Here is a 22,020-nt window from a genome sequence, read left to right as displayed (position 1 = left end):
TCCCCAGCTCACAGATACCTGTCTCCTATTTGCTGCGTTTCTATGAAGACTCTGACTGATATAGGAGACAGAATGGAGATTTTCCTCAAAAGATATTTGTTGAATTTTGAGTTTGCACTGAAAGTTAAAGAACTAGGCTGATGCCTCTGAAAGGCAAGGTGAAATCTTCAGTCTTGTGCTTAGGAAACAAGACAGGCTTGGAGAGTGGGTCTGAAAACAAAGCATATGAGGCGTGAATTGACACTGAAGATCAACAGCTCTTTTCACCTGGGTGCGTTTACTGATTCTGGCTCCAGCTAGAGGCTGGAACTTAGGCTTGATGGTAGCAAGAGGCTGGTGCAGGAGGCAGAGAAACCAATAGAGACCTTGCCATGTATGTGGTGCCTGAGTGACAAAGCAGGAGACTTGGGGAACCTCAAATACAGCCTGTTTCTCCCTCCACATGTTTTCCAAAGTTTGGAACTCTATGGGATGGGAGAGTTAAAGAGGTAAGCTGAAAACCTCTGAGGACAGATCTGGATCTCATAATTATTCCATGTCGAGGAGTCTCATTAGTCAGTCGAAAATCTTGAGGAGGCATGCCCTGGGAACAGGGTTGAACCAGACGTGGACTGAGATTTACCAGAGCTGCAGTTAAGCCTAACCCAGTCCAATCCCTGATTTTGATTGAGATCAGTCCTCCCCTCTATCTGCCTAACAGAGGAGAGAAGTTTAAAATAATTTAGACTAAAAATTCTGTGGCCCTTTCATTTAGTATCCACTATACAATGAAAAGTATTAGAAATTAGAAAAAGGGAGAAGCTAGAAATTGAAGGGGACATTTCGTGGAGATAACAAAGTCACTGACAATATCACTGTTCTAGTCAGTGTACCCAAAATAACACAGCTTCAAAGCATATGACAAAAACGAGCAGACCTAAGGGATGAAATAGACCTGAAATGGGAGTGGGAAACATTAAAACATCTTTTTCAGTAGCTTGATGAATAAGCAGACAGATAAAATCAGTAAGTTTACAAAATATCTGAACACACTATGAACAAACTACTTAACTGACATAGAACAGTGATAGATTTCCTGTGCTTTTCAACAATACATGGGAAAGTTACCAAAATGACCATATGAGAAACCATAAACTTCGACAAATTTCAAAATACTGAAGTCATTTAGAGCCTGTCCTCTGATGACAATGGGATTAAGCTAAAAATAAACACCCTAAAAACAACTAGAATGCCTCCAGTAGCCTGGAATTGAATAGTACACTTATAAATAATCCAAGGATTAAAGTAAAATCAAAACAGAAATCAAAATATTTTAAACTGAATGATAATGAAAATGAACCGTATCACAACTGCTAAAACAGTACTAGAACGAAATTTTATACCTTCAGGGAATATATTAGAAAAGAAAAAAGGAAAATAATCTTGATTAAAGCTTCCATCTCAAGAAGCTTGGAAAAGAATAGCAAATTAAATGTAAAGAAAAAAAGAAATAATAATAAGAATAAAAATTAATACAATACAAAACAAAATAAAATCGGTAAGGCCAAAAGTTGGTTCTTTGAAAAGTTTAACAAAATGATAAAGCCAGTGTAAATATGGATAATAAGTGAGAGAAATATATCAGTAATAACACAGGAGATACCACTTCAGAGCCTATAGCATACAAAAAGATAAAAGAATTTATAAAGAACTTTAGCCAATAAATTTCACAGTTTAGATGAGATGTAGAAATTTATCAAAATATAAATCTTTGGAAAACCAACAGAAGGGTAAGCAGGCTGTATGAGTAGTTTGATATGTATTAAAGAAATTGAATCTCTAGCAGCCTTCCCACTGGTACTAAATAAAAGCCATGGCGCCCATGGGGTCCTTGGAGAATTCTTCCCCCAAATTGAGGAGAAATAACAATGATTTTTCATGAACTCGAACAGAGAATAGGAAAAAAAGGAACTCTGTTTATGAAATTGGCATAATGCTTATGCCAAAGCCTGACAAGTACAAGAAGGGAATATTACCAATCTCCTCCATGAACATAGTTACAAAAAAAATGAGAAAATTGGACTCAGCAATACATACAAAAGATAATACATAGTAATTAAATGGGGTTAATTTAATGTTTGAAAATCAATATAATTCATTAATGAATAGAAAAAAGCTCAATCTTTAGATCTCAATAGCTACCGAAAATGCCTTTGAAAACTTACCTCTTATTCATGATATTAAAAAAGACTCAAATTGAACTATGTATAGAATGGAACTTTTTAAACTGAGAATGAACATGTGCAACCATGCCATCGTTCTTAATACTCAAATATTGAGATTGGGAAAACGATATGGGTGCTTGTTATCACCACTAGTGTTCAGTATTGTCGTGGGGCGCACAGCTAGTGTGATAAACCAAAAAAATAAAGTCATAAGGATTAGAAAGGAAGAAATGAAATAGTCATTATTTGTAGATGACATGATTTTGCACATAGAAAATGCAGAATTCTCTACATATTAATTAGGGTTAATAAATAAATTCAAGATTACTGTATACATACAAAGACCAACATATAAAAATCAGTGATAATTGCCTGGCTGGTGTGGCTCAGTGGTTGAGCATTGACCCATGAACCAGGAAGGTCACAGTTCGATTCCCGGTCAGGGCACATGCCCCAGTTTCAGGCTTGATCCCCAGTGGGGGGCGTGCAGGGGGCAGCCAGTCAATGACTCTCATCATTGATGTTTCATCTCTCTCTCTCCCTCTCCCTTCCTCTCTCTGAAATAAATAAAAACATTTTTTGTTAAAAAAATCAGTGGTAATTGAAAAAGATTTAAAAATTATAAAAACAAGTCACTAAGAAAATGCCAAAAAAAATCAATAACATTTTATATACCATAAAAAATAAAATTTAAGAACTATACCATTTACAATAGCATCAAAATATATCAGTTACCCAGAGTAAATTAATCAAAAAGTATGTAACACCCTTATGCGGGACCTATAGACATTATGGAGAAAAAATTTTTTTTAATCCTAACAAATGGAATGATATGCAGTGGAGTAGAAGACTGGGTTGTAAAAAATGTTAATTCTTTTTAAACTGATATTTGGATTTCACCCAATCTGAGTCAATAGGTTTTTTTTGGGGGGGGGGGGGGAATTGACAAGCTGATTGTAAAATTCATGTGAAAATGAACGAATAGCCAAGGTAATCTTGAAGAATAAAAACAGGAGGAGAATATACATTACCAGATGTCAAGACCTTTTATAAAAGCACAATAATTGACTGTGGTTTTGGTGCAAGGATAGACAGACAAACTGACAAACACAGGGTCACCAGATTTATTACAAAGGTGACACTGCAGTCCTGTGGAGAAAAGGGATCTTTATGACAAATGATTCTGTAATTAAAACTCTAGTTATAAAAATGACAGATTATATTAAAATCAGGAACATGTGTTAATCAAAATGTGCCTTGAAGAGAGTGAAAAGGCAAGCCACAGAATGCAAGAAGGTACACTGCAAATATCTGATACAGAACTCATCTACAATATATAATGAATTTTTGTAGATCAATAAGAAAAAGACAATGGGAAAACAGTAAAAAGAACTGAACACACCCTTTTAAATGAGAGTATTCAGATGTTCAGTGAACATATGAGTAGATGATCAACTTAGTCATCAGAGAAATGCAAATTAAAACCCCAGTAAGATACCACGACATACTTGACAGATTGGCTGAAATGAAAAGATGGAAAATACAAAGCATTGGCAAATACGTGGAACAATGGATGGATGTTAGTGCAGCCACTTTGGAGAACTTGTACTGAGTAAATTTACCCAGCTATTTCATTCTTAGGGATAAACCCAAGTGAAGTCACTGGGCAACATGCTGGAATGTTCGTGGCAGCGTTATCCGCGTAGCCCTAAACGTGGCAGCTGTCTGAATGCCCGCTGACGCTAAAATGGGTGAATAAATGGCGGCACTCACCTGAGGGGGAGGGTTCGGCAACGAGAACAAGTGTCCTGCAAGTGCCAGTAACGGTGCGAATGCTTGCAGCAATGCTTGTATTGAGTGAAGGAAGCCAGATTTCAAAAACTCCATCTTACAGCCCAATTCCATTTATATGAAGGACCCAAGCAGGCCAAGTGGTCACTAGCGGGCTGCTGCCTTTGGGACGGGAGTGCCCTCGGCTAGGAGGAACCTTGAGGGAAGGCCGCGGGGATGTTAGCGATGTTTCCATCTGGGTGGTAGGTAGGCTTGTTTGTTCAGTTTGTGCACATTCACTGGGCTCTGTATGCTTTTAATATGTGCACTTCTCTCTATTTATACCGTACTTCAAAAGGAGATGTTTAAAAACGTAATGATCTCTATGGTTTAAATGATCTTAGTCTTTCAGTGTGTCTTTTCGTTGGTTGAAGATTACCCAGGTAGTTTCCCAGGCTGCCCTGCCTCGGCCTGGCCCTTGGCTGCCCGGCCTGGTTTCCGCCGACGCTGGGGCCGGAAGCTCAGTCTGAGAGCTCAGTTGACTAGAGTGGGAAGAGCAGGGTCAGGGGAGGAGGCCGGGAAGAGGGAGTCTGCATGTACCTGAGGGCAGGGGTGAGGAAAAATGTGTCCTTGTACTTGGAGGTATAAACTAAAGGAACCCATGTTTTGTCAGTTCACAAAGACTGATGTGTGCTAGCATTTCTCTTTAATTGGAATTACTTTTTTTTAAAGATTAATAGAATCTCTAAAGTAAGTTTATAAAACATTAAGTGTCGTGAATTGCAAATGTATTCATTTATTTCCAAGTGAAAAAAGCTTGTAAATAAGTGATAGTTTAAATATAATTTTATATTTCTTCTATTTTTTTCCCTTAGACACCTATAGCCAATGTAATTTGCTTAGCAAATTCTTTTAATTTCTAAATATCTCTATTCCTATTTATTGGATATTGATTACTGAGAATCTAATTGATGAAGTCCTTTCCATAAGAAATGTTTTTCTGGTGTGTTTTTTTCAGGTGGTATGTTATTTTGTTACGATGTTTCAATGTATCAGAGTAAAGATGGCAAACCTTTGAATCGGCTGGTGGCCAGTAGAGGGCGGAGTTTCAAGCAGACCTCCCTGGCTCTAGTGCATGAGGTAGGTGCCTCCCACCCCTAACACTTTCTTCCTCGTTTGTTTTGGGGTTTTCCTCCTTACTTTATGCTCATGAAATTTACTGTATATTTGGAAATAATTTTTCTTTATCATAATTAACTTACATGGCCTTTAAAAATAATTTTTTAAAATTTGATTTTTAGAGGGGGGGGGAGAGACAGAGGGAAGCATGGATGTGAGAGTGAAACATTGGTCGCTGCCTCCTGCGGGCACCCCAGGCCTGCGCCCTGGTCTGGATCCACCCGCAGCCTTCGGGTGCGCGGGAGGACGCCCAACCGAGCCTCGCAGGCCAGGGCTTACGTTGCTTTTAAAGGCAACCAAAATAGCTGACCCACTAAAATATTTTGATATATTTCTGAGAGAAACTGGCCTGCTTCTCCTGCTGCCCAACCTCGTATTTGGGAGTAGTCTCTAGGAATTTGATTTATTTCACTAATGTTTAACTTCCATTGTAAAGAATAAATACCAAATTGTTATTTAAAGAAATTATCTTGTCTATTTCTCAATTCGAATCCGTTGCAAGTATATAGGGCACCAGTGTTTATATTTTGTGAATGTAGGGAATTAACAGTAAATAAAAATGTTTAGGTAAAATAAAACCTTAGGTTTTAGTGTTTATTTTACTTTTAGGCTACCCTTTTAAAATAAAGCTGTGTGATGCCATTACATGATTTGCATGAAATCTGATCATTGCAAATGAGAGCAGTACCTGAGGGCAGTGGGAAGCTGGAAAGTACTTGGGAAATGTGTGTTTTTGTTTTTTTTTAATTTTTATGGCAGTTGCTCATTCAGGTGAATATAAATTAAAATATATGAATGAGTAACAAAACAAAATATCACAGCAAAGAGGTTTGTTTTATATAATATAGCTATAACTTATATAGCAACTACAAATATAAATATATAAATTATAGTATAAAAAGTTAATGGAGATGTAAAAATATTTAAGGCTTCTGCACTATGTAGTAAATCTTATATTGAGGCACAATTTATAAATCTTGGTATCATTAATTTGGTTTCATTATATTCTTGTATACCAATGACCACCGGTTAGCAGAACTGGTTTTTAAAGAGCTATCTTGAACCTATGACACCCATGTTCCTTTACTATATTTAGTTAGGGTTGAAGTTATGTAAATATTTGGTTTAGAACCATTTTTGCCTAATACAGCATCTTCATTTAACTAAGGAGGGAAGAAAGATCTAGGAAGAGCAGTGTTTTTCTAGGAAGAAGAGAGGTTTAATTTTACAAAAGAGGGAAAAACAGGTGATTTCTAGATATGTTTTTCCTAGCACCTTACTAATTGGTGTGGAGATGTGAGAAATTTGGTACCCTTTTGTGTTTTTAAGCTGTGCACTTAGGTATTTGAAGGATGATCAGTGTTCAGTATTACCAGAAAGCTGATTTTAAAATTTACAACTAGAACAGAAACAAGAAAAAGTGTGAATGTCAGGATAGCAGAAGACATCTAATAAATTCAGCACATGGTATCATAACTTATAAGGTATGCCTTAGACGTGAAAATCTCTTGGTTAAGATACTTGTTGCTTGCTCTGGCCAGTGTGGCTCAGTGGGCCGGGCGTGTCTCATGCGCCTAAAGGTTGCTGGTTCCAGTAAGGTCAAGGCACGTGGCCGGGTTGTGGGCTGAACCCTCAGTAGGGGGCGTGTGGGAAGCAGCAGATCAGCGTTGCGCTCTCACGTTGATGTTTCTCTCTTCTCCCTTCCTCTCTCTAAAAATCAAACTTTTTTTAAGGATGCTTATTGCTTGTGTTATAGAATGCCTAGAAAATTTCAAAGAGATGAGAAAATAACATCATTATTTTAGGATTCAATTAGAAGACATATTGGACAGAATTCTGCCAAATCTATGGTAGGATTTTAGTTGGGATTCATCTTCTTACTATAATTCATTTCTTTAAGAAAAAGGTGGAGATAGAGAATGAATCATACAGTTTCTTAAACTATGTGACAACAAATAAGAGTTTTAAGAGCTGGTTAAAAATAATAATAATTGAAATAATAGCTAATTACCAGCTCCCGTACTTTAAAAATTGCTATACATATATTGATTCATTTAATCTCCGCATTAACACTGTGAAGTTGGTACCGTTAATGGGCTCGAAATCATGGAGCTAGTAAGTAGAGGAGCCTGGAAATTGAACCCAGGCCGTGTCACTCCACAGTCCTTGAACTGCCTTGTACCCTCCCAGGTTAATCAGAGAGCATTTAGAAATACCTTTGGATCTTTCCAAGGTGACTCTAGTATTTCCCAGCTCTTCTCGTTGCTTTTGGTTCTTTTATTGTTGCAGTCCACTTGACATTTTTCTAGCTGAAGTTTCTTCAAACTCTGCTTTGCTTTTCCGTCACTACTTTATTAAAAACAGCTTTCATGAGTGTTTTAATTTGTTTATTAATTCACCCATTGATGGATCTTTGGGTTGTTTCCAGTTTGGGGCAATTATGACTAAGGCGGCTGTAAACATTCTCATACAGGATATGTGGGTCGTGGTTTCCCTTTTGTGTTTCCTTAATGACTATTGATGTTGAGCATCTTTTCATGTATTTGTCATTCATACCTTTTCTTCCCTGAGGCGCCTTAACTCTTATCCATTTTTAATCAGGTTTTTGTTTTCAAATGAGAGTTCTTTATATATTCCAGATATAAATCACTTATTAGAAATGTGTTTTGCACTTGTTTTTACCTAATCTGTAACTTGTTTTTTAATTTACTTAACAGTGTCTTCTTATGAGCAGATTTTTAGTTTTGAAGAATTCCAATTTATCAAGGTTTTCTTTTTATGGTTCTTGCTTTTTGTCTAACCCAAATTCTCAGAGTTTTTCTTTTATCTATTATATTTTTTATTTAAAAAAATTGAGGTATAATTCATATACCATAAAATGCACCTATTTAATGTGTGCAATTCAGTGGTTTTAGTATATTTACAGATGTGTAACTATCACCACAATTAATTTTAGAATATTTTCAGACCAAAAAGAAACTTTGTATCCATTAGTAGCCATTGTCCATTTTCCTCACTCTCCAGCCTTTAGCAACCACCAATCCACTTTCTGTCTCTAGAGATCTGCCTGTTTTTGACATTTCATATAAATGGAATTATACAGTATGTGGTCTTTTTTGCCTTTTTTTTTTTTTTTACTTAGCATAATGTTTTCAAGATTATATACTGTAGCATGTATCAGTACTTCATATGTGCTGATAATATTCCATTATGTGAATATACCATAGAAAATTTAATTCACCCATTAATCCTTTGATGTATCTCCTGTATTTTTCTTTCTCCCTCCCTCCCTCCCTTCCTTCCTTCCCTCCCTCCCTCTCTTCTTCTTCCTTCCTCTCCTTCCCTTCCCTTTCCCTTCCCTTCCCTTCCCTTCCCTTCCCTTCCCTTCCCTTCCCTTCCCTTCCCTTCCCTTCCCTTCCCTTCCCTTCCCTTCCCTTCCCTTCCCTTCCCTTCCCTTCCCTTCCCTTCCCTTCCCTTCCCTCCCCTCCCCTCCCCTCCCCTCCCCTCCCCTCCCCTCCCCTCCCCTCCCCTCCCCTCCCCTCCCCTCCCCTCCCCTCCCCTCCCCTCCCCTTCCTCTTTTCTTTTCTTTTCTTTTCTTTTCTTTTCTTTTCTTTTCTTTTCTTTTCTTTTCTTTTCTTTTCTTTTCTTTTCTTTTCTTTTCTTTTTCTTTTCTTTCTTCTTTTCTTTTCTCCTCTTCTCTTCTCTTCTCTTCTCTTCTCTTCTCTTCTCTTCTCTTCTCTTCTCTTCTCTTCTCTTCTCTTCTTCTCATCTCTCTTCTCTTCTCTTCTCTTCTCTTCTCTTCTCTTCTCTTCTCTTCTCTTCTCTTCTCTTCTCTTCTCTTCTCTTCTCTTCTTTCTCTTCTCTTCTCTTCTTTCTCTTCTCTTCTCTTCTCTTCTCTTCTCTTCTCTTCTCTTCTCTTCTCTTCTCTTCTCTTCTCTTCTCTTCTCTTCTCTTCTCTTCTCTTCTCTCTTTCTTTTCTTTTCTTTTCTTTTCTTTTCTTTTCTTTTCTTTTCTTTTCTTTTCTTTTCTTTTCTTTTCTTTTCTTTTCTTTTCTTTTCTTTTCTTTTCTTTTCTTTTCTTTTCTTTTCTTTTCTTTCTTCTTTCTCTTTCGTCCCACCGAACCCACCCACACCTCAGGATATTTTTCCCATTGCTTTTCAGAGACAGTGGAAGGAAGAGAGAGAGAGAAACATTGATGTGAGAGACACATCAATTGGTTGCCTCCCACATGCGCCCTTACCTGGGGCCTGGGATGGAGCCTGTAACGGAGGTCCATGCCCTTGGCCAGAATCGAACCTGGACCCTTCAGTCCAGGGACCGACGCTCTAACCACTGAGCAAACCAGCTAGGGTGCTCCCATATTTTCTTGTAGAAATTTTACAATTTAAGGTTTGCATTTTAGCCTATGATCTACTTTAGTTAATTTTTCCTAAGGTATGAGTTATATTTGTTGAATATACCATCCTTTCTTTATCTAGGCACCATTGTCAAAAATCATTTGTTCATATATGTGTGGGGCTATTTCTGTACTCAATTTTATTCCATTGATCTATGTGCATATACTTTCATCAAAACCACACAACTTAATTACTGTTGCTTTATAATAAATCTTGAAATCAAGTAATGTGAATCTTCCAATTATTTTCTTTTGCTTTTAAATTTGACTATCTTAGGCCCTTTGCTTTCCCATATAAATTTTAAGTCAGCTTTGAGAAACCACAAAAATGTGTGCTGTCGTTTTGATTGGAAATGCATGGACTCTGTAGATCAGTTTGGGAGAGAACTGACATCTTAACAATATTGAGTCAACCTGTGTACAAGATATACCTTCCTATTATTTTAGGTCAATGTTTTCTTATTACAAATCTTGCACGTATTTTGCTAAATTTATAACTGTTGCATATTAGGCCTTTTTGTTTTAATTTCCAACTGCTCATTGCTAGTATATAAACATATAATTGATACTTTTCTATGACCTTACTAAACCCACTTAGGCAGTCTTATAGGTTTTTTTGTAGATTATTTTTGTTTTTCATTATAATGTCTGTGAATAGAGATGGTCTTAATTTTTTCTCTTTGATCTTTCTTTTTCTTTTTTTCTTTTTCATTTCTTTCCCTCCCCTCCCCTCCCTCTCCTTCTTTCTTTCCCTAATTGCTCTGTGTAGGGCCCTCCCGTGCAGTGTTGAATAGGAGTGGTGAGAGCAGACATTCTTGTACACAGTCTTGGAGGAAAGCATTTAGTGTCTTAATATTAAATATGTTAGTATAGAGGTTTTATAGATATTTTTTATTGGGTTGACTAAGTTTCTTTATATTCCTAAATTGCTGAGAGGTCCCCCCCCCAATGAATGTTGAGTTTTGTCAAATGTCTTTTCCACATCTTTTGAGATGATTGTATACTTTTTTTAGTTTGTTAATATGAGGAATTATTTTGATAGATTTTCTATCATGAACCAAACTGCATTGCTGGCATAAACTCCACTTGATCATAATGTATTATCCTATTTATACATTGCTGAATTTGATTTGCTAATAATATTGTGTTAGGAATTTTTGAACCTGTGCTCATGAGGGATATTGTATAGTTTACTTGTAATATCTTTGTATGGTGTGTTGTCAGGCTAATGCTATCCTGATAAATAATGTTTTTAAATGTCTGGTAGGATATTCCAGTGAAACCATCTAGGCTTAGAGATTTCTTTAGGAATGTTTGTAACTATGAATTCAATTTAATATATGAGACTATGTATTCATTTTTTTCTATCCATCTTTCTACCCATGTCTATCCACCCATCCATCCATACCTATTAATCCTTAATGGGGGATTGGGTGGCACAGCACACACAACGGTTAGTGTCTGCCTGCTTTTTTAAAGCATAAAATCAGGGAGGTATTTTTTGATCCTGCAGTTCCAGTGCCTGGTATTGCTGGCATGTAGTAGACACTTCGTAAATGTTTATTGAATTAATTATTATAATCCTTTTGACACTTGGAAGTGTGTTACATGGTATATGTGCATTTAGTGGAGTAGTTTCCTTTCCCCAGAAATGTTTGTTATTAAATTGGTGGTGAATCTAATAATTGTTGAGGTCTTAGTAAGAAATGACATTATTGTCATTTGAACAGGCTCTTATGTACTGGTTTGTGGTGGTGTTCATTTATATGGTTTAGCCTCTCTTCCCTACTAAAGATTACATATCCCTAGAGGATATTCTGTGGCCTTGTTATTGCCTGTGATAGGTGGGTGAGTGAGTGAATGAATGGGTAAGAGAACTTTGTTTTGAATGTTTAAGAGTGTATTTTGCTTTACTTAATTGTTAATATTTCTCAATAACTGTTAGTTAAATTCTCAGGGTCATGGAGAACTAGCTATTTAATGTAATCTGTGATTAATTATTTTGGAAAATGTCATATCCTGTTCTTTTAGGGGGAAAAATTCTTTTTTTCATTGACTTTTCTTGATGTGAAAGTCTCCTGTGTTCTTTCTCGAAAATGAACAGATCTAAAAAATCTGGATTTGATCTGACATACCAGGAGCAGTTCTGTGTACAGTAGTCCTCCCTTGTCAATGGGGGATACATCCCCAAACCCCCAGGGGAATGCCTGAAACCACAAATAGTACTAAACCCCATATATACTATATTTTTCCTGTACATACTTATGATAAAGTTTAATTTTAAAATTAGGCACAGTAAAAGATTAACAACAATAAAGCAGAACTACTATAAAAATATATTCTAATAAAAATGATATGAATGTGTTCTCTCTTTCTCTCTCTCTCTCTCAAAATAATCTTATTGTGCTGTAGTCACCCTTCTTCTTACAATGACATAAGTTGATACAGTTTTTACATAATGAGATGAAGTGATATAAATGACGCAGGCATGTGACATAGCGTTAGGCTACTATAAGGAACACCTGAACACAGGCACTGTGATACTGCAAGAGTCCAGGTGGTAACTGAGACAGCTGCTCAGTGACTAACAGGTAGGTAGCCTGTACATCACAGAGACGCTGGACAGAGGGATGATTTACATCCTGGGTCGGGTGGAGCAGCAAGCATGCTAGTTCATCACACTACTTAGAATGGTGCTTAATTTAAAACTTATGAATCACTTCTAGAATTTTCCATTTAATATTTTCATACTGCACTTGACCATGGTACCTAAAACCTCAGAAAGTAGAACTGCAGATAATGGGGGGCTACTATCAACACTCTCCTGTTTAGATTTCTTTAAAACTAAGTGTCCTCTCTCTGCTCCTTTGAACAGGGGACAACCAGGGGTCATTTCGGGTCTCCTAGGGCTTGTCCAGGCTCCAGGGGCTGTCCTCTTCTGCTCTGATGTGCGACTGCTCCTCTTCCTGAAGCTCACTTGTTGCCTGTTGATGAGGAAGTTGAAGGTGAAGGACAGTTTCCTCCCCCCCGTCTTGTCATCCTCTGGCATTTCTGTTTCTCAATTCCCCCAAATTGAGCGAGACTGGCTTGTCTCTGGCTGAGAATGGCAACCTTGCCTCGTTATTTCCTCCATCTTCGGGCGCATGCAGGTTTTCCGGACCCTGCTGCCGCCCAGTCATATTTCTATCTGAGCTTTAGGCAGTGAGCTCCCTTCTCATTTTTATTCCAGAGAAACCTTCTCTGGACTTGCTGATGGCACTGCTCTGAATGAAATCTTTGTTTATAAATTCTTCCATTGATCATCACTTGATTATTTTACCTTATAAATTAATTTTGTTTTTCTTCTGCCTCCTTTAAATTTTTTCCCTACATGCCAAAAAGTACATGTGAAATATAACCCACTATTTGAAATATAAGAAATGTATTCACCTTTTTCTTTCAGTTCCTTATTTATTTAAAAACTCTTGTATCTCTTATGAAGAAAATGCAATAGCCATTCGTGCAATGTGAGACAATTAGATGGAAATTCTGAGTAATAATTGGGAGAAGCAGCACATGTGCTTATTATACATTCCCCTTAGAAAACACTGCGAAAAGTATGATTTGCTATATTTTAGAGACTCCATAATTACCAGGTGATGTGAGTTGTTATGGTAACTGGGTTTCCCTCCTATTAAATAACAGAGTAAATGGTTGCTTGAGATGTGATTGAATTGTCAGCTTTCAAGCTGATGTTACCTTAATGGGGTAGAGGGTGGGGGAGGGGGAAAGAGAATGAAGGAGGGAGGAGGGGGTGAAAGAGTTTTAAATGTCCAGAAAGCACATACAAAGAGATGGGTGTCATTTTACTTTAAAAAGGTGTCCTCCAAAAACATTATTTTGGGCAAACGAGATTACTGTTGACAGAAAATTGAAGCCTATTATTTCTTATATATAAGCACCGGGACCTTGAATGGCTTTTGGGGTCTCTAATGGTGAGTACAAATGACTTTTCTTCGGGGAATATGGGAGGTGTGCGTGTGTATGTGTGTTTGTCACAGGCCAAAGGTAGCTGCTCAGTCTTCACATGTCTGTGCAGAAGCTGAAGTTAAATACTTCTGTTGTTTTGATAATACATACATCTGGGGGGCATGAAAAATGCCTTACTTTGTGAGATTGGGGTTTGAAATCAATAGCAAACAGTTTACCTCTCAGTTTTTACGTGCTCCCCTACCTTATCCCATTCCAGTTTGACAAACAACCACAAAGCTTGTCTAACTTGATTTATAGTATTTAATGAGGGGCTGTTAAAATGAGTATTTTTTTAATAAATGAATAATCCTATTAACATTACCCAGAGGCAGAAAATAATACCAAATTTGTGGGCAATGTATTCTGAACAGTAAATTAACTAATTAGGTGACCACGCCATCCCTTCCAGTAAAACATGTATCAGTGAGGGGGAAAAAGATCTGCTTTTTCATCCTGCTTTCCAGCATTTCCCTACATTGTGAATTGTGTTCTAAGCAGAGTATTTTCTAGTGAGCTAGTATTTCAGATATACTTAATTAGAACCTGTACAATACAAATAATAAGTTTAGTTAGGAAATTTCAAAATATAAAGTTTATAATACCTGCTTTAAAATTTTGCCTTGACTCTCACTGTGTTTTTATCTAGAATTAAACATTTCCTGGCCAGAACATTTTAGACATGCTTTTATAAAATTTCAAATAACCGTGTCCTCAACAGCTTGTGTTTGAATTTACCTGTTTCTACTAAAAAAAGTTTTCTAAAATTGTGCTTCCAGGATGATTGAAGGTTGCACATCGTAATGTTTTGTGATCACTTGTTTATGATAGTATGATTTTCACATGACAGAATTTTGTCTTCCAGTAAATACTGTACACTTTGTTCAGTTAAACTCAGCAGGTACTTAATTGAACGCTTATGTGCAGGACACTATTATGGGTACAATGGGAGGGATTCCAGGACAAACAGGACATGGTCTTTGTCCATAGGATTGTATGAGATTAATTTCCATACACAAATAATCAAAGATGGAACCTATGGAGCGTTACAGGAGAGGCCTATACTGTACTGGAAGTATAGATATGGGAGAAATTATTTCAGAAAGTAGTGATGAGAGAAAAATGGGGCATTCAAGGGAAGGAAGCAGTGAGTGCAAAGGTCCCGTAGAATATAGGGCAGGTTTGGGAATTGGTTTATAACCCAGTTTAGCCAGAACACGGATTAAATGAAAGAGCAGAGCAGAAAATCGAGTGGGAAGTAGGTCGAGGATCTTGGCCAACAGAGTTTTTACATGAGAACAAATTATTTCTTCAAGCAAATGTTGTGCTTTTGAGTGAAAGGCTTTGAACATAGTACAAAAGAGTTTGAACTTTATTCTTTAATGAACCGTCTAGGGTTTTTGAAAAGAAGTTCTGAGTTAAGGTGTTAGTAGCTGTACCGTTTAGAGTGTAGGAGGAGGAAAGGTTTTAGTCTAGTAGGGACTAGTTAGGTGGCCTCAGTAATCTAGGCAGGAATAGGACTAAACCAGTGAGGAAGAAGGTAGAGACAAATACACATTTCAGAGGAAGAGTTGACAGTTGAGTTAGGGGAGAGAAACAAGTCCAGAATAAATCAGAAGTTTTCTACTTGTGTGACTGGGAAATTGATGGGTATCACTGATAGGAAAAGGAACAGTCAGCGGAAGAGTGGGTTTTGAATGACGGTGGCGAACTGTAGAGTGTGTAATAGATGGTGGGAGGTGCATGGGTGAGAAGTACATGTTCTACAAGTAGTGATTTTCACACTGTATTTTTAATTTTGTTTTTATTGAGGTATAATAGACATGCAGTAGGCTTTTCACCTTTTAATGTATAGTTCTATGAATTTGTGTAACCAATACCACAGTCCAGATAAGAGTCTGTCACCCTGAAAATTCCCCGGGCTCCTTTGTGGTCAGCCCCTTTCCCCTCCCCATCTACTTATGACCGCGGATCTCTTTCATGTCCCTCTAGTAAAACTGTTTTAAAGAGTCCTGGGGACCACCACAAACCCGGGCCTGATGATCAGGGGGCAGAGTGCCAAGCCCTCGGCCTTGCCCTGACTTCATCTGGACAAGTTTAACTTCTCTCACTTCTGTTTTATATGTTGGCATTCTCCTTAACATTTTGGGTGGAGAGGGAAAATTTACATAGCTAAATATTTGAAAACGCTTCTTCTGCGGTGCCACTGATACAGCTCTGTCTGAGCCACTGTTACCTCTCACCTGGGCTGTTGCGGCAGCCTCGCTGGTTTCCACGCTTTGACCTTTGCCCCCTGCTATTATCATCGCGTGATTCCTTTACAGTATAGGTCAGATCATTTCCTCCTCCTCAAAATTTTATAATGCTCCCCATTTAGTAGGGATAAAGGCAAGTCCTGAAAAATGTCCAAGAAGGCCCTGAATTCCCAGGGTCCCCTGTTCACCAGCCTGCTCTTTCCACTCCCCTCTGTGCTCGCTCTGTGCTATTGATGCTGGTCCCTTTCATTCTCAAACAGATCAGCCATGTGCTGTGCTCACTTTGGGACCTTTGCCTTATCTTTTTTTAAAAATTAAACTAAAATTCACGTAACACAAAACTAACCACTTTAAAGTGTACAACTCATGGCATTTAGTACATTCACCATATACACCGCCAGGTCATCTAGTTCCAAAACATTTTCATCCCCCTCACATGAGACACGCACCCCTTCAACAGTCACTCCCCTCCTTTGTCCCATCTCTGGCAACCGCTAATTTGCTTTCTGTTTCTATGGATTTACCTATTTCATATAAATGGGGTCGTGCAATATGTGACCTCTTGTGGCTGGCTTCCTTCACTTAAAATGTTGTCAAGGCTCATTGACACTGTAGCATGCATCGGTACCTCATTCCTTTTTGTGACTAAATAATATTCCATTGTGGCTCTACCATATTTTGTTTATACATTCACTCATTCATTCATTCACTCATTCATTCATTCATTCATGAACCTTTGGGTTATTTCCTCCTTTTGGCTGTTTTGAAAGTACCGCTATGAACATTCATGTACAAGTGTGTGTTTGAATACATGCTTTCATTTCTCTTGGGTGTATATCTAGTAGTGGAATTGGTGGTAATTCTATGTTTAACTTTTTGAGGAACCGCCGAACTTTTTGCCATAGCAGCTGAACTATTTACATTCCCACCAGCATGTACCTTGGTTTTTACATCTTCAGCTCCTTTCAGTTCGTACTCAGACTTGACCTTCTCATTGAGATCTACCCCGACTGCCCCATTTAGCCCTGTAACCTGCCCCCACCTCCACCTTCGCCTCATGAGCATTCTCCACTACACTACGTGCCTGTTTCCCTAGTGTGGTCTTTTGCAGGCACATGCATCATATTTCATTATACTCCTTACCTCTTACACACGGAAACTCTTCCTCTCCCCTAATCATAGGACTTGTTCATCTCAACAGTCCACCAGACTCCTGTCACTGCAAGGGTATGTGTAATTAGCTATAGAAAAAGTAAACTTCACGTGTTCCTTAAAACTCCGGGCACAGTGGTCGAGAGCCCTGCTTTATCATCTGCTGAATTACATGGCTGCAACTTCAGGACTTGGAATTATTTTGTTGATTGGGTTTCCTTCCAGAGCTTCTCACAAGTCTAGCAAATTATACATAATTCTCATACTTTAGAAAAGCTAACTGTATTTTCCAGCCTAGCAGCATTACCCTTTATGGGTAGCTTCCTCTTTCGCCTGTAACACAACTGGAGTGTCGGTGATGGCTGTCTTTAAACTGTTTCCCCGAGTCTCTCTCTAGTCAGAGAAAGAGCGAGAGAATGTATCTCAAGAGATTTGTGCTTAGCTACCTAACTCCTAGCCCACCAGGCCTCGGGGTAATCTCACCAACACGGGCGTGCAGGCTGAGGCCTAGGCTCCAGCGCTCTGCACACCCCGAACCCGCCTTCAGATGTGGTTGGGGCTGCGGGAGGATCAGCTTTAACCTTCAGTTTATAACTTCCTTTTAAATAGGTTTCCTGGCATGACTGTCTGTTCTTAAAAGCTCAACATCTGATTCGCTCATTTTCCTTTATATCTTTTCCATAATGCTTTCTTTTTTTAAGACTCAGGTTTAAGAACCAATTGAGACCAATTGTCTTTCCAAAGACATTCAGTGCTCTTATTGCCAGTGTGCTGAGGATACAGCTCGTCTCAGTAGTGCAATGATAACTGTGCCCAGGGCTGGCTTGGCAGGAAAACTTTTTAAATATTTTGAGGTTCTGAAGTAAGAGATAAAAGTTTTGGTTGTGGTGTTTGAGTGTTCTTTCTGTCAAATCCAGATCTCAAAATACGACTTAAAGATAGTTAATATGGTTGATGAAAAGGGAACAGAATTGATAGGAAAAAAGTTTAGAAAATTCCTCGTGTTATGGAAACAGCGCAAGACCAAGAACTGATTAATGCCTCCCAGCTCAAAATGTGGCCTCGGTTGTAGTCTGCTTTTTGGAAAGCAGGAGAGGAGGCAGGAATTGGTGGGCCTGTTCCTTCAAGGATGTTTGTAACATATTGACAAGGTTCCCCCTACCCTACTCAACAGAGAGCGCACTTAATCAGAAAAAGAAGAAACCCGTTTTTATCATTTTTTTAAAGTTCATTTCATGGTTCCAATACCTTTTTCATGCTGTTTGAGTACCTAGTTCTTTAAAACACAGCAGTGGATTGAGAGGTGATAGGTAGGAAGACAGAATTAATCTCTTTGTTCTCTTTGTTCCCAGAGATTCTTCATAATTTTGCCTTGTAATCTGTGCCTATTTCTGATTCTCACACTAGACACAGATCAACTGATACTCTTTATATTTTCTCATAATACCTTGTTGTAGCAGGTCCACACTAAGACTAGGATGAAAGAAAATACCAGAGGCCACGAGAACCAACTCTATTCAGAGAAGCTCTTCTCTCCCCCATCAACAAAGCAGTTGAGAAAATCAGTCCTTATAATACAATAAAATCTCCTTAAACACTCTAGTTTCGTGATTCTGGGGGAAATTATATAGAAATTTGTGGGGGATTTTGTTTGTTTCTTGCTGTTTTTTGTCTGTAGGACACAGACTAAAGTTCCAGTTACTTGACTTTGATGAGATGAGTTGCAGGAAACGTGAAACGTAATGCACCGTGGCTGTTTTTCTGGAGTGATCTTTCTTTAGCAGAAGCAGACCTTGGGAAGATTGGTTTCCAGATAGCCGTGTACTAATAGGTAGAAACAGAAATGACTATGAAAACCAGATGTTGTGTCTGGGCTTCGCTTCAGAAACACGGTTTCAGGGCTGGCATATTTCATTTCTCGCTTGTTTACCCACACTGATTAAAGGGCCTTTATCTGGTGGTGTGCACAATTGCTGAGTGCAGCCCTCATTTGCATGCTCCTACCATCATGGTTTCTACACAACATGATATTTCTGTTGGCAATTTAAGTTTATTACTTCAGAAATTGTCAGAGTGGAAATCCAGGATGTGAGCAATATTTATTTTTATTTAAAATTACTAGGGGGATTTGTTAGACAATACCTCGTTTCCTGACATTGGCAAGAGGCTGTACAGAGTTTCCCCCTAATTTTCAGGGACATATTTGTATTACATGTACATCTTAGCTTGTTATTATTGTAAGATTCTATTTGCTTTAATTTAGAAAATTTCAGGCTTATTTTATTTTGTCTTTACAGAACTCTAAGCTCTTCTCCTTTGAAAATATCCAAAAGGCCTTATTTGTGGTTCGGATCCTAGACTGATTTGGTTTGTTTCAGAACATAAACCATTTAAATAAGGGGAGAGAAAGAATTGATGATATAGTTTAACTCTGCTCTGGTTTAACACTGTGCAGCCTAACTCTTGTTGTGGTCTGCCTTTCCCACAGGTTCACATCCAGCTCTCGGAGTGGCACCGAGCCATTTTCCTCCCTCAGGCATGGCTGGCATATATGAGTCGAGCTTATCATGCCATTTTACAGGTAACGAAACCATAGGACGGCTTGCTTCCGGGGAGCGTCGCCTTATCTCAGACTTCACTGCAAATATGTATTAATATAAAAACACTTGGGAAAATAGCGACGTAAAAATGCATTGGTTAGATTTGCTGATAAAAGAATGGAACACACAAATGTGTATAATGCACTTAAATTTTAAATGCTGATTCCCGCCAACCTGTGTGCTGCCCGGAGCCCCCCCGAGTGCTACCCTTCTACACCCGCTGCCTTCCGGACACCCCCAGCTGCCCCACAGCACCTCAGGCTGAGCGCGGCCCGGTCCGAGCGCGTCGTTGGCCCTGCCTCTTCCAGCTGGACTGGCTGGCCCCCGAGCCTTGTCTTACCGCCCTTCCTCCGAATGCTGTTTCAGCCTTGCTGAATTCTTTGCTTTTCTCCTCGGCATATTGCCCCTGATCTCTTGACACTTACACAGTGCGTTCTGGTGCATGTACTGCCGTTCCCTCTTCGCCCACCTAATTCCTACCTGTTCTTCAGATCGTTTTGTCTGGGAGGGCACCAGCGTGCCTCTCCCGCCCTTCGCTGCACCGCACGCTGCTCCTGCGTGCCTCCTTGGAGTCCATGCCGCTCCTTGTGAAGCCTTGGCCGCCTGAGTTACTCGCCTGGGCCTGCCTCCTGTTGCCTCTGCTCCTTAGAGCTAGGAGCTCTGTTTTCTTCTCTGTTGTCTCTAGAGCCTGACCTAGTGTCTGAAACATAATAGGCATTCACTAAATAAACGAAGTATACTCAATTTGACTTCCTTTAATCCAATATTATAAGTTATAGTTTGTGGATATGTAATATTAAAAATAATTCTTAATCAGTTTGGGAATATATGAACAGTTAACAAGAAAACAACTAATAATTCTTTTTCTTAGCTTAGAATTTATTTTTAAGGATGATAGAAAAAAACAATCTGATGGTACTCAAGTAATTTTTGGCCCAGAATGAGATTTTCATGGAGTGTCAGGTGTTATGGTTAAAGGTAACAGCTGTCCTAAGCGGTGGCGGTGGCGGTGGCGGTGGTGAGAGAGAGAGAGAGAGAGAGAGAGAGAGAAGTGTGTGTGGGAAAGGCGGGTGGGAGGAATGACTGAGAATCTGAGCATTGTTCTCATCTTACCGTGTTGCGGCATATTTTATTGAGTCTAGAATTTATAAAGTACTGATGCATCTCCTATCCATTAGAACTGAGTAGGGGACCAGGAATCTCCGTGTTTACCAAGCTGCCAGGTAATTTTAACACAGTCTGTCAACCGTACTCTGAGCAACCGTGTTTAGAGGGGCCCCAGACCACACTGGAGTCCACATTTTAAAGCTGTTTCCTTGGAACAACTGTTTCCTGTTACGTCCTTTTTTATCCCCAGCTGCATGTAGACACTCAGTTTTGAATAGATGCCTTCCTCATACACACTCTTGAGCAGTTATGGTTTTTATTTGAGATGAGTGAAATTACAAGTCAGAGTGTGCACTTCTTCTCACATTTATTTTTCCCTATGTAATTTCTCAGTGTTTTCCTTCACCAAATATTTATGGAGTACTTTTTCCTGGCCAGGCCCTGTGCCGGGGTGTGGGACACAGGGGGGAATAAAGCTGTCCTTCCTCTCGGCGAGCTCCCAGTCCAGCGCCGGAGACCAACATGTCCATGGGCAATTCCAGTACAGCATCTGCAGTGCTTTAATAGAGGGTGTAAAAAGTACCACAGGGCCTGGAGAAAGCAAGAAAAGCTCCTCCACCTGCAGAATGAACTGAGGGTTGTATTTAGCTCTTACCATAAGGAAGCTAAATGGAACGGGATTACGGTATAACTGGTGCAGATGACTTGCAATTGATTAAAAATAACCCAAAAACCTCCATGGTTGTTTTTATAGTAAGAGATGACATTTATTGAATAATTAGTGTGTGTCTAATATTTATCATATATGATTTCAATCAACCTTTACAGAAACCCTTTGAAGCGGATGTTTCAACCCCACGTATAACGGGATTATAAAGGGAAAACCAGGGTCAGCCAGGAAAGCAAAGCAAGTGGCGCAGAACCTGACAGTCAGCAAATGAAAGAACTGCAAATTAACTGGAATATTCTTTACTCCAGAACCTCAGCCTTTCCCACTGCATCACACATTTTCCCTAACACATAATGCCGCGTACTAGTGGTAACAACAAATAATGCAAATTGCTTTAATATTTTAAAAGACAGATCTATTTTTGAAAAGCCAGCCAAGTACTTTTAGTAATGCAGGTGAATTATCCTGCTTTCCTACTGTTGTGATAGTGTGCGTCTTTGTTTATTTATCATTGAAAAGGTCTTTACTCTGGATTTTGAATAAGTCCAGTTCCATTGAGAATTGGTGGCAAAAGTGAAAGTGTCACTATGATAAGATTTTCAGAGTTATTTGAAAGTACAACAGTGCTTTTTAGGCTGTCACTGTGAGTTGAAAGTACACTGATGCCCTTTAACAGTCC

General features: G+C 38.8%; 1 protein-coding gene across 2 annotated transcripts in view; it reads left to right on the top strand.

The window, feature by feature from the left end:
* The window catches only part of FOCAD (focadhesin), a 256,025-nt gene that overhangs the window by 165,197 nt on the left and 68,808 nt on the right, over positions 1 to 22,020 (top strand). For both annotated transcript variants that reach the window (XM_087822637.1, XM_087822638.1), the window contains 2 exons: positions 4,993 to 5,114; positions 19,453 to 19,545. In XM_087822637.1, the coding sequence (XP_087678763.1) occupies positions 4,993 to 5,114; positions 19,453 to 19,545 (215 nt within the window). The remainder of the gene's footprint in view (positions 1 to 4,992; positions 5,115 to 19,452; positions 19,546 to 22,020) is intronic.

The sequence above is a fragment of the Miniopterus natalensis genome, chromosome 12 (assembly GCF_054644295.1).
Source record: "Miniopterus natalensis isolate mMinNat1 chromosome 12, mMinNat1.hap1, whole genome shotgun sequence".
NCBI lineage: Eukaryota > Metazoa > Chordata > Mammalia > Chiroptera > Miniopteridae > Miniopterus > Miniopterus natalensis.
The sequence above is the reverse complement of the archived record's forward strand: the minus strand, read 5'-3'. Positions and strand labels throughout refer to the sequence as shown.